The sequence below is a fragment of the Podarcis raffonei genome, chromosome 1 (assembly GCF_027172205.1).
Source record: "Podarcis raffonei isolate rPodRaf1 chromosome 1, rPodRaf1.pri, whole genome shotgun sequence".
In the NCBI taxonomy this organism is placed as follows: domain Eukaryota; kingdom Metazoa; phylum Chordata; class Lepidosauria; order Squamata; family Lacertidae; genus Podarcis; species Podarcis raffonei.
Genome location: NC_070602.1, coordinates 65,206,129 through 65,223,531, shown reverse-complemented (window position 1 = coordinate 65,223,531; position 17,403 = coordinate 65,206,129). Strand labels below are relative to the sequence as shown.

Here is a 17,403-nt window from a genome sequence, read left to right as displayed (position 1 = left end):
TTTGGGTTTGGGGTGCAAGAAGTATATTCAGGATAGGTAAATCACTATTCTAGTTTTGATCAGAGAGATACTCAAAGAGCTTTTGAAGCACAACACAATGGAATGGTGACCTTCCCTCCCCCTCCTCCTCCTCCTCCTCCTCCTCCTCCCTTCCCACAAGCTCAACAGGAGAGCTGAAACTTGTCCTTTGAATGTTGCCCTGCATGGCACTTGGAACATCTCAATACAACCATGGGGATGATACCCTGTTCCTTTCCCAGCTCTGTGCTTCTGAGGCAAAACCAACATGCTTGCATTGCAAGGGCAGAAATCATTCCGACATCACCTACTCAATAAGGAGGAGACCTGGATCTTAGGTTTGGCACACTGCGTTGCTGAAGCTCTTACAGCAGCTTAAAATATACAGCACAACTGGAGGAATGATCACTCACCACCAGCTCCAGCTCCCTGTTTGGGAGGCGGTTTGTGGCCCTTCTGTGTTTCACTGTACCTTTGAGGGTACTTTTAGTGCCTCAGATAAGCCATCTAAAAGCAGATGAGCTTGGAGAAAAGAGAAGTGCAGCACAAGCTCAGGGACACAACCCTGCCCTTTGCAGTGGGTTCTGGCAACACAAACTGTTGGTTGGCTATTAAGGTAAGCCAACGTCTGTGGGTCCATGTTTGCTTCTACCGCCAGTGAGTAACTAACGTTAAGGCATCCTCCGTACTTTGCCAACAAGCTAATAATTCATTTTCACAGCAGATTTAATGCAGAATGCAAACGTCCACTAGTATGTACTAGAATATACAGTGGTACCTCGGGTTACGTTACCTTCGGGTAACGTAATTTTGGGTTGCGAACGTGGCAAACCTGGAAGTGTATACTTCCGGATTTCACCATGAGTGCATGCGCAGAATAGCTCTATCGCGCAGCGCGCAAGGACAGAAACGGCGCCCCCTGGATACAGACTTTTCGGGGTAAGTACGGACCCCCAGGATGAATTAAGTTCGTATCTGGAGGGTCCACTGTACTCTGCTCCCATCCATTTAACACAATGAAATGCTATCATTAAAGGAATCTATGCCATAAAAACATGATAATTTGTTAATCATAATGTAAATCAAAACACATCTCTCGTTTCAGTCATTTGTTTTGCTCACAGGTGTCACAAATTAACAGCTACATTGAATGGTATATTTAAAGGGCAGAACCACAGGTGGGTGGGCAAATTAGCTGTAGGGCCCTTTCCCCATCACAGCAGCTGCTACTTACATAAACATATCCCATTTCCATAGACAAACGAGACTCTTCGGTCAATCACTGCTGATATATTAACCACGTTGGAAGAATCTAACTTAATGCAGAGACTGCTCAGAAGCAGAAACTACTCCGAGTGAGCTAACATTCACACCTGTCATCATACCAACTTTCATGTGGATGCCTAGGTCCTGGTAGCTCACAGCACCGTCCTTTATATGCTATGCAGTAGCAGTTAAAGAAGGCCAAAACACTGGAATTAAGGACCCAGCTTCTCCAGAATAAAACACATCAAATTTATGTGAGGTGGTTAAAAAATAATGCAAAAAACACAGGTCAGAAAAAGTACAAATAAAAGAATACTGTTGGAAAATAGGAAGGGGGAGAATGCAAGTTAGAATGAAAAATAAATCTAGCTATTCTAGTCTAGTGGCAAGGCAATGATACCATACCACAGGAATAGAACAGCACAGGCATGTGCTCAAGCAAGAAAAAAATGGTGGCCAAGTTAGCCAATCGGATACTGGGCTGTCAGTAAATTTCCAGAACTGAGAGAGAAATGTGCTCTCTCACCACGAAGGCATTTCCTTCAATTACCTGGGCTGCCATAGTGGCTTTGGAGCCCAGTTCATACCAGATAACACAGGTGCACTCAATCCGTGATCTCACCACAAAGTAACATCTTGGATTACCCAGAGGCCTGCAGGAACCAAACTTTTGTTAAAGGATTAATACATGTGTGCAGAATGCCACTGTCTCCTCAGTAAATAAACAAAAAGATTTTCTCTGCACATCTATAGAATGGGGAAGACCTTACATGTAAGAGGCCTCTAGTAAGCATACCACATGACATGTTTTTCAATTCCTGTACTGATTACACCTACACATCCACTGCCCAAAAACTAATCAAATAGAAAAACATTTCAAGTGTAAGGAACATGCAGTTTTCCTCCCCACAAAAATCATTTTGACTTTTATGGCATATTATCCAAAACACTAAGTTTTTACAAGAAAGAAGATTCCACCTAAACATTAGGAAGAACTTCCTGACAGTAAGAGCTGTTCAACAGTGGAATTTGCTGCCAAGGAGTGTGGTGGAGTCTCCTTCTTTGGAGGTCTTTAAGCAGAGGCTTGACAACCATATGTCAGGACTGCTCTGATGGTGTTTCCTGCTTGGCAGGGGGTTGGACTCGATGGCCCTTGTGGTCTCTTCCAACTCTATGATTCTATGATTCTAAGTTAGAAGAACAAAGTTTTCCAACCAATAGACAAAAAATGATTGTTTCATTTGAGCTGGAGCACATCAGAACCTATTTGCAATGTATGGCTTAGTCCTGAAAATGTGAAGTAATCATCTCTGCTCATGTGCAGAGTATTTTACACTAGACTACTCACAATCAGCCTCTTATGTCTGAGATTAAGGACAGCATCTTCCAGTGAAAAAGGAGGTAGAAAAGAATAAGAATTACAGCCATAGTTCCTCACTTGAAACTTTATAAATTACCTATTATACCAACACAAATTGAAATCACAATTGTAGCTGTTATATAAGGGATTATTATATCTGAATAGAATGTAATGGAAATTATTAAAATTTTGAAATGCAGAAAAAATGTAGAAGAATGAACTCATCAACTCTAGCATGTGAGGGGTCCAGTTTAGTTAAATTGTATAATTTGATATTTGAATAACTGGCATTGATAATAGTATTAATTGGATAAAATTGGTATTGTTATAGTGAGGCTGTTATTGGAACAATATTGGAAAAGCAATAAAAATATATATTTAAAAGAAAGAAAGGAAAAGGTTTTGGAGTCAATGTGATACTGAGACAGGCATACAACTCATATTTTTTCATTTCAAATATTCACTGACACTCCAAAAAAAAAGGTAGCAAGAAATACTAGCAACAGCTTTTTACTCCATTCTGCCTTCAAGATAACCTGAATTTAAGCTAGGGAAGGGGCTTGTTGGAAGCACATGCACGCACCTTTTCTGCAAATACAACTGCACGGGGCTCAACCTGCACTGCCCAGCAGCTACAGCCACTTTCAATAAGTGAATGCAGGAAAATGGCTAATATGGCATTTGTTGAATACACAAGCCATTCACCATTGTTCCTCCCAATCCAATTCAAAAAATTATATGCAGCATGATTAAGCAAACATATATTAATTATAGAAAGAGACTCACACTGTGTCAACTGTAAATTGCTTACCTGCTCTCTCTCTCTATAGCTAAGTCACAAAACAAATACTAAACGAAACAAAAGTGAAGTAAGTAACGCTCCCTGTTGCTTCTCTAGTTACCAGAACAGGCTAAAAGCTATGAGATATGCCCTTCATGGAAACAGCTCTGAGCATGCTCAGAACAGATGTATGATTCTAATTGGCTACCACATGGTACAGGACCGTTCTGAAGGGGTTTCAAGCAGTCCTCCCTAACCTGATAAGAGTGTCTGCTGGATAGCCCTGGTAACAACAGAAGGTGCCTGACCAGCAGAATCTGAAAAGACAGCAGTCCTCCTAATGTTCAAATGTCTGTTACTGTTTTTTCTCTGCCTAATGACAGTATATACAGCTATACTTTGGGGTTAAGATTCGCTGAGTGGTGCAGAAGACTGAATGACCTGAAAACAGGACATGGACAGAAATACTTCCACAAGCCTCTATAAGTTCATAGAAGTATAAAATGTGTATGAGACAGGACAGAGTGTGTGGCTTTGAGATTTGGGGAAGAGGAGGATTTTAAAAATTGTTTCACACCTTCAACTGTGGGTCAGGAGTCCTAGTGGAAGATCCCCCACTAGTTACAATATCTGACCCATTGTTTTATGAAGACAAATTATTTCAATTTATTGGATGCTCCAATAAGCACCCTATTTTTTACAAAATCACACTAATGCAATTTATTAATCAATGGTCAATTTGATTTATAAAAGTATAACTGAATACATTTGAAGATGATTTTCATAATTTTAATGCTTTATATTTTTGTAAACTTTGGGGGGGCAGTTGTTTGTTTGTTTTACAATCAAGAAGTATATAAATTTTGGTAAATAAATAAACCAATCCAGAAATACGGTTTGTTCATTACCCAAAAATGCATATAATATTTACATATAGATACATTAAAATGATGTTTGCATTTCTGGTAGCAATTTTTACAACCAATGATTTTGCTCACATGACTACTGTATTTTCCTAGGAAAGACTCTCCACTTAGCTGGATTAGCACACAATTGATAGCTGGATTCCACTGCTATGAGATACTGTCAAGTCATCATTTCGAGAACAACCCTATCAAGCTGTTTTCGCTATTCAGTATGCATGTCTATTAGAAAAGCTTATCATGAAATTGCTCTGCAAATGCAGTTTAAAACCTGGTCCAACGAATATTCAAGAGACACATGACTGTCTGGCTAATTAAATGAAATCCAACTGTTCATCAACAGTTTTAAAAGGCATAATACAGAGCAACAGGGTTCAAAGGCACAAACCAGCAAACATTAAGCATGCTTGAGCCTCAACAAAATCAATGGCACTTTACATCCCACTGGTTTAATGTAGAGAGGAGTGCTGTGAAATCAGCCCATCTCAATTTGAAATGAGCTGTGCTGCATTTGGGAAAACCGAACACTTCTTTTGAGAGCTTGAAAGAACATCCAGCCATGGGTAGTTTCCCCACCGTCATCCATCATCTTGTCTGCTAATGGTGTAGTGCATGGGTAGGTAAACTAAGGCCCGGGGGCCGGATCCGGCCCAATCGCCTTCTAAATCCGGCCCACAGACAGTCCCGGAATCAGCATGTTTTTACATGAGTAGAATGTGTCCTTTTATCTAAAATGCATCTCTGGGTTATTTGTGGGGCATAGGAATTCGTTCATTTCCCCCCTGAAAATATAGTCCGGCCCCCACAAAGTCTGAGGGACAGTGGACCGGCCCCCTGCTGAAAAAGTTTGCTGACCCCTGGTGTAGTGGTTAAGGGTGCTAGACTGTGATCTGCCAGGCCAGGATTAAAAACTTCACAAAGCCATAAAGGTCACTTGGTGATCTTTGGCCAATCACTGTCTCTCAGTCTAGCTTACCTTGCAGGGTTGTTGTGAAGACAAAATGAGTAAGAGAACAGTGTATGCCACCTTGAGCTCCTTGGAGGGAAGTTGAGCTATAGAGGCAATAAACAGATAATAAAATAAAACATATCCCAGTTCCCACACTAACCAAGCTGGGCAGGAAGAGAACGCAAGCACTGGCTAAAGCTGAACACTCTTCCTAAGTTCCCAATTCTCTGTATGCTTCTGAGCATACCTGGAATGTCTAATGTTGATGCAAACAACAATATTCAAATAAAGTCAGCCTTACATCTTGAAAGCTGACAGTTGTAAAGTGGTTTACAGTCTCAGAACAGGAAGGCTTCCACATGTACATCTTCCACTCTCATCCAATGTGTGAAGCCTGCTCAGGTCCTGGCAATTTTGGCAGTGACGAAAGAGCAAACCCCACCTTGCATCAAATATGACAGCAAAACAGAAATTTCTGGGGCAGGTTCTTCTGCCACACAGGTCTTCCCACAGACATCTGGCTTCATTACTTGGCCAGCAGCCGCTTTTGCCTGCTAAGTAAGAGCTTTTGCTCCCAAACAAGCACAAGACAACACCCCGCTTCTGATACAAATGTGTATTCCTTGGACTGTCAAGCAGTCACTGAAGACATAAAGCTGAAATATACAAGCTATTTACTGTGAAGCAGTCCCCTATGCTCAAATGAAAAACTCTAAATTAAGTGGATTATGTACTACATGCCAAGCTCCTAACTCTCATGGCTGCCATGTTGGATGTTGACATATAGTGTCTGCAAAGCCAAAACAACAAATAAATAAATCTCCAGAGTTCTCTAAAGACAGGGATTCTTTGTCCTTTCTAGCGATTCTGTTTCTTCCACGTATCCTCTTCCCATACTCTGCATTGACGCATATTTCTCACCCCTACAGTGAAGCTACGCTTTCTCCCAAACCCTCAAATTCTGCAAGTATTCTGCAAGCTACAAAATTGTAATTAATTTACATAAGTAATGTAAGGCTATAAATACAAATTACCTGGCAAACACATTGTTTCAACTTTAGCAAAAAAAAAGAGAGAGAGAGAGAATAAAAGCATGAATTTGGCCATGTGATTTGAACTTTCTTTACTACTGTACCTGTTTCAGCTTCCCCATGCTTCAGCTGCCAATGCTTACCCTTCACCTATAATGGAATTACAATAGCAATTCTGTGTCTAAAATGCATTTGAGAGTCTTAATTGTTTCCAGCTAGTCTCCGTTTAATTCTCTAAATTGATTTTCTCTAGCTGTGTAGCATTCCTAAAAAGATCCGAATACATCATTTGTCTTTTCAGTACAGCACATTAGCTCCCAATTACAACTGTTAGTTATGAATGTGTCTAATTATTTTCTCTTTGAGGATATCATTAAACTCACTAACAAAGGAACCAAACTGAATCCTATCTATCCCCTACCCATCAAACACATACAGACACACAATGGAAAGCTTATGGACCTATGACATCACCTTAGAATGTCTTCTTGTGACAGTCAAGCATACAAAAGTCAAACAACTGGCCTGTCCCCTCACCTGCCACAATGCCATCTGCCATGTGGGAAGGATTCCAGGAGGAAGAGGGGGAGGCAGGCAGACAGACAGAAAAAAAACTTCAGGAGCTTGCTCCTTCTCCAGTTGAGTTGCCTAAATTTTGTTACAAAACTTTTGGCATCCTTCATTGAATTTTTATAATATTGTGAGCTGCTTTGAAAACTTCAGTCAAAAATACAAGCCTACTAAAACAAATAATTATTCACCTGCCTGCCAGTAGGCTATATTTTTACAAACTATTCTGCTTCCTTACTTATAGAAGGAAACATCATAATATTATTACAACAGTGTCAGACTCAATACTGAACAAGATAGAGGCATGCAACATGCAAAAACATATGTCCAGATTTATTTAAAAATCTACACCTCTTTCTTTCTTTCTTTCTTTCTTTCTTTCTTTCTTTCTTTCTTTCTTTCTTTCTACTTCTAAAAGAGATCACACTGCCTGGCCAAATATTGGTCGGCTGTTTAATAGAATTATAACTCAGAGTAACAACAAATCTGAGATAACAGAGTGATGCAAGCAAATTATTTTAGTCTGTTACTGTCTTTTCCCAAAAGTTGGAAGCCTTTCAGCTATACGACAAGAGGTAAAATTTCATAGAGGCCAGCCCTGGGCATGTTGTATAATGTAATGGCCACTATATTTCTGGCCTCCTGGACCAACCTATTCAGTAATTTAAAAACCAAATGTAGGCAAATTGGTGCTTGCAATCTTACATCAGAACAAATTAGTTCCTGCAATCCAACATGGTTATACAGAGGCAGGAGGTCCCTACAGACTACATGTCCCTGAATGTCGGAAAGTTGCATTAGGGCCAGATGTAATCAACCCAATACACCAGGGACCCTGGTAAGAGTGTACCAACAGAGTGGGCTGTACGCATGCCCCAGTGTCAATATCAAAACCATGGTAAGGCAAACAATCTTCTCTTTGCCAACAAACATTTTTGACAGACAGATTTTGACCCCAAAAACTTACACACATATAATTTGACTTGCCGAAACACTTGACAGTATGCAATCATGCTTAAATACTACTGTCTTCCTAAGCATGTCATTCTCTCAAAGTGAAGGTTTCCCACCCAAAAATGAGCATTAAAATGGAACTTTTAAAAGCAGCTCCTCCCACCAAGGCCCTTGTAAATTAGCAATTCCTAACTTGTATTGTTAGCCATTAAAAACAGCCTTGATGAACCAGCCCACCTATCCAGTGTCCCATTTCCAACATGGACCAAGAAGACATGGGAACAATGGAATTTGCCTTATGCAGATCATTGGTCCATTTGGCTCAGAACTGTCAACGCAGACTGGTAGCAACTCTCCAGAATTCCAGATTGGGTACATTCCCAGCCCTACCTGGAGATGCTAGGGATTGAACCTTGGACTTCTGCATGCAACATGGATGCTCTACTATGAGTTCCCAAAACAAAAGTGGCACAAAAACCAGTCAGTGGAAATCTCCACACAACTAAATTAAAAACCAAAAACCCAACGTGTTTCAAGCTACACACAAGCCCTCCTTCATGGGAACATGTATACCTGAAAGGTACAGTATTGGGCTCTACACTGAAATAGTTTATGAGAGTCTTTGCTGAGCTATCATGGAGGTCTAGCCTCCACTAAAATCTACCTAATACTCTTTTAAAGCCAAATAAAGTGGTGACCATCATACCTTGCAGCAGTGAATTGTGTCTTAACACTAATTAAGGTCAGTATTAAGAAGTGAGGTTCCTTATCCATGGTTTAGAGTTGGTTTGTTAATTCACAATTTTGGGTTTGGACAACGTGGGAAGTAATGGCCAGCTAAAAGCAAATGTTTCTAAACTCCTCCTCTGTGTCATGCTGGAGGAAGAGGTGGAAAAAAAAGGGAGCACAAGTACAGGTGGGAGGCTAGGCTCATTTTTGTGACACTAAACCAGGGTTTAAGTCCATACTGCCTTCAAATGCATTCAGTGATTAGTTTTAACATTAATACACATCATTTAAAAAAATTTGAAATGACTGAATTTTACAACCACATTCAAAACTGCTAATGCTGGTTTGCTAAATATTATCTTACTAAGGCTACAATACTATACAAACTTATCTGAGTTTAAGTCCTATTGACCACTGAGGGGCTTAATTCTGAAGAAACTGTATAAGACTGTACCATCAAAGTTTAAGTAGCATCTACAGTATATGATATTTATTTTAGTAATAAGAAAGTGATGATGAGTTCCCAACACGTGACAGAACCCACATCCTTACTCCAGGCTTAATTTTACTCAAGAGCCTTTTGCTTTTTGAAAGATTTACAATCTACCAGACCATTCTTGCCTAGTGTCTCTGTGTTTGTTGACATTAAAATATATGTTGGCTGGCAGGTCTAAGTTTGTGGATCCTGCAAAATCTTGTTTTTCAAGCAGGAACAGTTATCATCAAACTGTCAAAAGAGGAGACTGGTTTTAGCAATGTTACACATTTCAGACTTAAAATTCAAGAGTTTACATTTCAGTCCTTTCAATTCAGCTCCAGTGATGCATTACATTTTGACTTGTCAATAAAATGACAAATGGATAGCCAATGGACTAGTAATCAGTTTTAGCAATAAGTAAATAAAAGTCACCATAATTGGGGTAGTGGTTGGTTGAAAGGGCAGGACAGCCTACGATGGGCCAGAGGGAAGGGAAAAAATGACTTCTCCCTATCCACACAAATTTCTAGAAGTTGAGATATCTTCTTGAGTTCCCAGTTACTCATGACTAAGGAGAGGGTAAATCCCTGAATATTCACTACTGAATCACTATGGAACAAATTACTCTTGTCAAGCACAGTATTAGACTCAAGAAGAGAAATGACTTGAGGAAACCAAGACAACATACCTCACTTGCTAATCATACAAGCAGCTGAAATGAACAGTATTTTAAGTACATAGCATAGAGTTTGGCTTGTGCATAGTAAGATTACTCAAGAGAAAATATTGTCCTTATGCTAAGAAACCAGCGTCAAGTCTTATCGACTGTTCTTTTCCAGGGAATGCCTTACTAACACACACACACACACACACACACACACACACACACACCACACATATATCACACACAATCTAGTCAGCTTGTGGCATTGTAGAACCCAACAGCCTCCCTAGAACAGATTTTGTTTTTTGCATAACCAGCAAGAAATAGTTGAGCTCTCCAGTGAAGTAAAGTTAACAGCTACACACAGAGAGAAAAGAATACCAGATGCTAATGCTGCTTGATGTAACCATATCTGAATTCCACTTGAAAGATTGCTTGGGTCAGCAGGAGATAACTCCAGACAGAGTGACTCAATGCAGAAAAAGGACATGAATGTATCAGCAAATCAACTTTTAAAAAGCATGTAATATTTGGTAGATACCCACCTGAGTGGTCTGAAAGGATCAAAACCTACTCTAACATGAGGCAGGACAAACATACCACCACAAGTGAAAAAGTATGGGGACGCCCTAGGAGGTTTATAGTTCTAAAGTGGAAAATTAAAAAGGTGTCAGCTCAAATTGTCCGCTTGAGAAAGCACAAATGCTAAACAGTAAAGTAACTGCCAAGCAGCAGCATGCTTGGTAATTACAATTCACAGTTTGTTTACATCGACACCAGCCAGCTGAACAGTAGAACCAATCCACATAATTTGGGCTTCAACTAAAAAAGAAAAAATCAAACCAACCACACACAAACGCCACCCCAAAATTTCCTGTATGCTGAATCTGTCTGCTGAAATCCAGCCCCTTATCTTAAAAAGCTGCCTTTAATTCATGTAGTAGCCCCTGCCTCTTCCCTAACAGTAACTAGGCTTAAAAGCATAGCAGCTGACTTAGAGCATGCTGACCTTGAGCAAATGAACGCACTTAGCAGCATGTACTTCTGGCTTATTTCACTGCACCAGCGAAACAGCCTCACCATCTATAGTAGTCAACAGTTTCTGGCCACCACCCCCTGCCTATTTTAAGATATCCCCCACAACATTTCAGTGATGCACAGTTCAAAGTGATAGAATAACATCTGAGGCCACATTCCAGCTCAAGTTGTTTACAGAGGAATCTTGTTCTGGTTCTCATGCCCTGCTTCTTTCATCAATGAGTAGAATATGAGTAGAATATGGTCAGAACTATGTATTTCCACTTACACAACACGAATATACATAATTTCACAATATCCCTTGAACAACAGCTAAATCAAGGGTTGTGGGAAATGTTCACTTATAAAAAGATAGCTAAATCATATCAGCATGTGACAAGATGGAAAAATATGAAAGGCAGCAGCTTTTGCTCACAAATACTATATATAGCATACCACATGAAGAAATATATTTGGTTTCAGAACTAAAAATGTAGCTAGAAATGTAAAAACACCTGCTTATCTGCTTTAACAATGTCTGCTGAGCTTTATCATGAATTATCAGAATGCTTAGCCTAAGCACACTGAATTTCTCCCCTTGGGAAACTGTCTTAAGACTCAACTTTAATACAAAGGGCAGAAATGATATTCATTTATCAGTCCTCCAAGTACAGTTTTGACCATAAAACAATTTATTTTTAAAATTATCAACTAACCTTGGCTGTGTCATCTTTAATCTAATCCTAGTCACCAACCAAGTACAGTGGTACCTCGGGTTAAGAACTTAATTTGTTCTGGAGGTTTGTTCTTAACCTGAAACTGTTCTTAACCTGAAGTACCACTTTAACTAATGGGGACTCCCGCTGGCGCCACACCACCGCCGCACAATTTCTGTTCTCATCCTGAAGCAAAGTTATTAACCCAAGGTACTATTTCTGGGTTAGCGGAGTCTAACCTGAAGTTTCTGTAACCTGAAGTGTCTGTAACCCGAGGTACCACTGTACATAAATAGTTTGTATATAAATATTTGTACAAAACAAAATACGTTGCTCTCTCCTGATAACACTAGTGGTTCAAAACATCTGAAGCTGGATCCTGAACATCTCATTCTAGTACTCAGGAATTTGAAATAATTTTTACAGCTTTAAAAAACAGAAAACTAAATTAGCATGGTTTCAAGTTTAAAAAAACCCAAACAGAACTCCTGCAGATAACATATATTGCCAGGTAAGACACATATGGTCCTGAAAATACCCAGATTTCCAGAGGTGTACCCTTGTCAGAATGTTGCGCTTGTGGAATCTAAAAGACCAACAGCATTATTATGGCATAAGCCTTCAGGGATTGCAGACCACTTCATCAGATGTACGTCAATAACAGCACGGCTCCACTAGGCCCCTTGCTATAGATTTCATATGTACCTGCTTCACGAAGCTGATAGCAAGACTGAAGAGAGATAACTAAAATATTTTCTGTCAGCATTATATAGATATCCAAGTTCATGAACTTCCTCAATTTTCAAGTACCCCACTTTACATTCAGAGATATCTAATCATCCTTCATATAGCACTTTTGAGCAATTGAAATGTTTTATTCCATATTGTTATACAGCAGTTACTGTTTTTATTTAAAATATGTATCCACTGCCTTTCATTTGAAGTGAAAAAGCAGTATAGAATAAATACGTTAAAATTACAATAGAAAAAAACACACTAGTCAACAGGCCAGAGCAGAAATAAAACAGATGAATTCAACCATTTGATACTAACAGCCATGGAAAAAAAGTTAGAGATTTAGCAATCACTGAAACGCCAGTGTTGCCATTTGCCTTAGTGCAGAGTGGGGGGTGATTCTATAAAGATTGTGCTATGGCTGAAAAAATCTCTCCATAGTCAACTCCAGGTACATCAGGTCTGATCTAATAGAGCTGTGTCTTCAACACTTCATGCATTATTTCTTTTAAACCAGAGTTCATATTATAATGTCTGTTGTATATTTGGTTGTTTCTTCTGTTTGTAAACCACCTTGTGTATTAATGAAAAATGAAAAATTCATATTCTTCCTGTCTCTTTTCAATTTTCCCCTCTCAAGAGGACCTCAAAGTAAAACACATAGGTATCCTAATACTCCAAAGCAGACCTGCTTTGTTTCAGAAGTGGAGCTGAAGCAGGCGCATTTCCACCATTCCTTATGTCAGCCATTTCAACAGTTGCTATCAATAATAGTCAATCACTAATATCTGTAAAAATATTTCCACACCTTTCTATTTTTAGCAACTCTGCCAGCTTTAGCCAGCATGTAGACTTTATCCCACAGAATTTAAATTCATTAATACCTTTAAGATTAGATCCAGACTCATCCTTCTGTGAACAAAAGAGCACCTGCAGTTTGTAGAATGGCTCAGGATCCTGTTCTGTTTCAGGCCCCAGTACTAGCTCCCACAACAGTTCCAGCGGGCACTGCCCCCACAATCCTATTTGGGGAAGGTACAGTGATCGAGGAATCGGCAAAACGTCTCCCTCCTTCCACCCATGGAAGTGACCAGTTAAACCAAGTTTTGCTTCCAACAAATCTGGATCCAACCCATAGTAATTAAGGCCAACCTGCAGTATTTTTAAAAACCTAAGGTTTTGAAATGAACCTAAGGTTTTTTTTTATTTCCAGGCATAGGCAAACTCGGCCCTCTAGGTGTTTTGGGACTACAACTCCCATCATCCTGTTAGCTAGGGATGACGGGAGCTGAAGTCCCAAAACATCTGGAGAGCCGAGTTAGCCCATGCCTGGTCTACACTGAGTTGTGACTAACATTTGACACTTGTTGCCATCCATCTGTCTCGAGAGACAATGGAATGCGCATCTGTGGGTTAAGTCAAACCGCTGCATTAGCAGCACCAAAGTGACCTTCCTGGGCAATGTGTATGACGGTCCTGGACTGCCTAGATGACAAGACCCCAGCGGTCTTGCTGATGTGGTCCAAAGGAATGTAGGGCAAAACGTTTGGCATCGGTTTGGCTGCAGGAGTTGCTGGAAGGAGGCATAAAAGGCACCACTGGATATCACCCATAATATTTGCATGATAGTTACTACACAAAATAAAAAGTACTCTCAAATTTCAAGAGGTGACATGTACGTTTGCTGAATTCATATCCCTTCAACCAAAGATTTAGCTATAAGGTATTTAGCTATAAGGTATAAGGTATATGATAAAATCAGGTTTATATCAACTTTTCTCTCTCTCCCAGGCCATCTTGCGCACACAAAGGACATATTCTGAATTGTGGTTTACAAAGCAGAATTCAAAAATAACATAACCTCTTCTAGACTATTACCTCATAACCTACTTTAAAAGTCAGATAGTCCAGTTTTACACATGACACTTAAACTGAAGTTATGCTTATGAGGACTTCTGTGCAGAACCAAAACAAAAATATTTACACTCTGTTTAATGGGGTAAATATTCTAGGGAGCAATGAAAAATATAATTCAATTCACGAATTATCCAAGTCAACATGCTTAGCATGCAATTTAGTAAATTGCAGACACTGGAGCAAAGTCAAAGCTTCAAAAATACCAATCAGAGGGCAGAAAAACGATTAAATACAGAAAGCTACATACCTGTAGTACCGAGACTGCAAATATGTTGAGCAGACAGTCTTTGATACATGGCTAGCAGATCCGAAGTCTATTACCTTAACTCTGTACGGCTGCCGGGCAGGATCCACCAACATAATGTTTTCTGGTTTGAGGTCAGCGTGTATTAAACCAAGACTTTTTAGTTTTTTCAGTGCAGTGGCCACCTGTTGCAGAATAGGCCGTATTACTTTTAGCTGAAGAGGACTAAATTTATTTTGTTTCAGAAAGTCATACAAATTCTGTTCCAACATCTCAAAAACTAAGCAAGTATGGTTTCGATGCTGAAAGCACTCATACGCTCTCACGAAGTTAAACTCATCAGCATTCTCAGTACTCAGTCTTGCTAATATGCTCACTTCTATTTGTCCTTGGCGTGCATAAGATGGGTGATTCTTTAGAATTTTGATTGCCACTATTTCATTTGTCCCTCTTTTCCAGCACTTTACTACTTGTCCAAAAGTCCCTCGCCCAAGGAAATCAAGAACCTCGTAAGTATTTTTCACAGAGCATAACACCTCGTGATGCACTAGCTGATAATCTCCATCTCCATTGGTACCACTTGGTTTTGAAGTTGCAGTAGCTGTCACAACCGTCACTGGGTTTCCCAAGTTTGTTTGCAACATTGCAGGCAATATAGGCAGTTCATCAACAATCTGCATTGCGCCACTCTGATTCTCCAACTCTTCACTCTTACGCTTCAGTCCACATCGCTGGGGGCGGTCCAAGACGTTTAACCCACTTTCCTGTATCTCAGTCCAAGGTGCTTCCACTTGAGGTTGCTGTGCCTGCCCTGCTAATACCTCTGTAGCACCTGCAATATTTTTTAAAGCAAGAGCACTGGTCTGCAACAAAAAGGTCTCTCTTTGAGGTCTGTCAAATAGGTTTCTAGCCTGCAAGAAAGTACCAACACTGCTGGGAGGCTGAGCAATTCCAAAAAAATTATCATTCACATAGATCCGTGGGTAGATTCGTTCATGGTACACACAACTACTTGGCTCCAATTTTAGTTTCTTCACACTACAAAAGGCACTTGACTGAGTTTGATAAACATATGGTGGATAGACCAAGACTTGTGAGGCCATACCTGAAAGAAGAGGGGGAAAAGGGAAAGAGTCAGTAAACTTTGGCAGTTGTTTCCTAATAATTTAATTATAAATCCATGAAAATGTTAAAACTTTTCTGTGCTTGTTTGGAGTTTGCTCATACTACACACACAAAAATTGCAAGTCCTTCTGTACACTTGGATTTAAATACTTGAGTTGCTACATCAACAATACATCACTGCCAGACACTATCCGTTTGCACTATTGCTATACAGTACTGTATGTTGTTTTAGAGTCATCTTAAGCACTAAAACTGTGCAACCATTGCGACTCCAAGGAAATGCAGTCTTCATTATACACTCATCCACATTAGAATCTTGAACTGAATTCTTAAAGCAGGAGGGGATTTGGGGTCTAAAATGTTCGCTTGCTTATAAACTACTATTCTCCAACTAGAAGCTTAACATAGCACAGTTTAAAGCCTGCTAAGTCTGTTCAGAAGTGCAACACTACATTCAAATTATCATAATTCTGATTTTTCACTAAAGAACCAAACAGCTTTCCAAGTTTATTTAATAAAGGGAAGCAGACTACAATTGTATTTTTAAAGGGTCAACCCTTATAGTAGGTTAATTATATATAGAAATATATCAGTATATAGGAATCTCCATTAATTCCTACTACGGTACATTAGGTATTCGTAAACCAGCATCTTGTCCATATATTAATTTGCTTTTTCAAATTGTATACTGATGGATGCATATAATACATTACTTTATAAACAGCATACTGTAAAACATGCATGTCCCTGCAGGTTATTTAACAAAAGATAAACTATTTTCAAACTTACAGCGTTTATACTTTTATATATTCAATGCCAGCATGCACTTATTCCTGACTCTTAAGTACTTAACAGTGTCTGTGTGTCCTGAGTACTGCCTGATCTAATTATTGGGAGTTAGATTCAGTTGAGGCCTCAGGACTCAAACAAGTCACTTAAGGGGCTCTGGTCAGCCACCTTGACCCTTGTCAACCTTGGCTATTAAAAACTAGTTGGAAGTGATTAACTGGATGGGTCTAGGGTCTAGTGGTTAATGCTCCTTGCAAGATGGAATAGTACCAGCTGCCTTGAAGGATACAGTGGCGCAGCCCCACTTCAAGAAGCCCACATTGTCCTGAACAACTACCACTCAATCATTGAAACCCTCTTTGCAGGCAATATGCTTGAGAGGGTGGTGGCCAGGCTACAACTACCTAGATAGGTCACAATTTCGAAACCTTATACAGACAGCTCTGAATCTGAAACAGAAGCAACCAACATTGTGCCTTCCAGATTTTATTGTTCTACAACTCCCATTGTCCCTGATCATTAGTCATGGTAGCTGGGAATGATGAGAGCTGGAGCTCAGCTATACCTAGATGACATCACATTGGATACCCCTGGCTTGGAAGAATGGTGAGTAGGATGATATTCTTTACATATATACCTCGAGAATAAAATCTTGTGTGGTGCTCATTCAGTGAGTTTATAAAATGTTCTTCTGACCAGCCTTGAAAGTTCAATGCGTGTGTATGTTTATTTTTGCTCACTTCCCTGTACTAGTAATAAATTTTGTTTGAAATAACCACAATTGATTAACTACAAAGACATTGGGAGCAAGCAACCATTCAGGAATGTAGTATTTATATACCTTTTTGTTAACTGTGCTCAACATTATCTCAGTATTCTTTACAAACAATGGTCCATAATGTTTTGTCAGATTGTGGTGTCCAGGACCTGGTGTGAGGAATTTGCTGGTTTGGCTGCTTTCAAGGCCAGTGTGCACCAGGTGCCTCAAAAACATGACTTTTCCACAGTCTTTCTCCCAAACTTGAGAAGGGGGGTAGTACAATGAAATTGCTGGAACAATCTACCCATATCTGCTGTTTTAAGGTTCGTCACTCATTACAGACAGCAGCACACTTGTGAGCAAAAAAAATGGAAGTC

General features: G+C 39.6%; 1 protein-coding gene across 4 annotated transcripts in view; it reads right to left on the bottom strand.

The window, feature by feature from the left end:
* HIPK3 (homeodomain interacting protein kinase 3) overlaps nt 1-17,403 on the bottom strand; it is a 64,984-nt gene that overhangs the window by 22,510 nt on the left and 25,071 nt on the right. For all 4 annotated transcript variants that reach the window (XM_053390462.1, XM_053390490.1, XM_053390471.1 and 1 more), the window contains exon 2: nt 14,356-15,457. In XM_053390462.1, coding sequence (XP_053246437.1) covers nt 14,356-15,455 — 1,100 coding nt within the window. In that variant the 5' untranslated portion in view covers nt 15,456-15,457. The remainder of the gene's footprint in view (nt 1-14,355; nt 15,458-17,403) is intronic.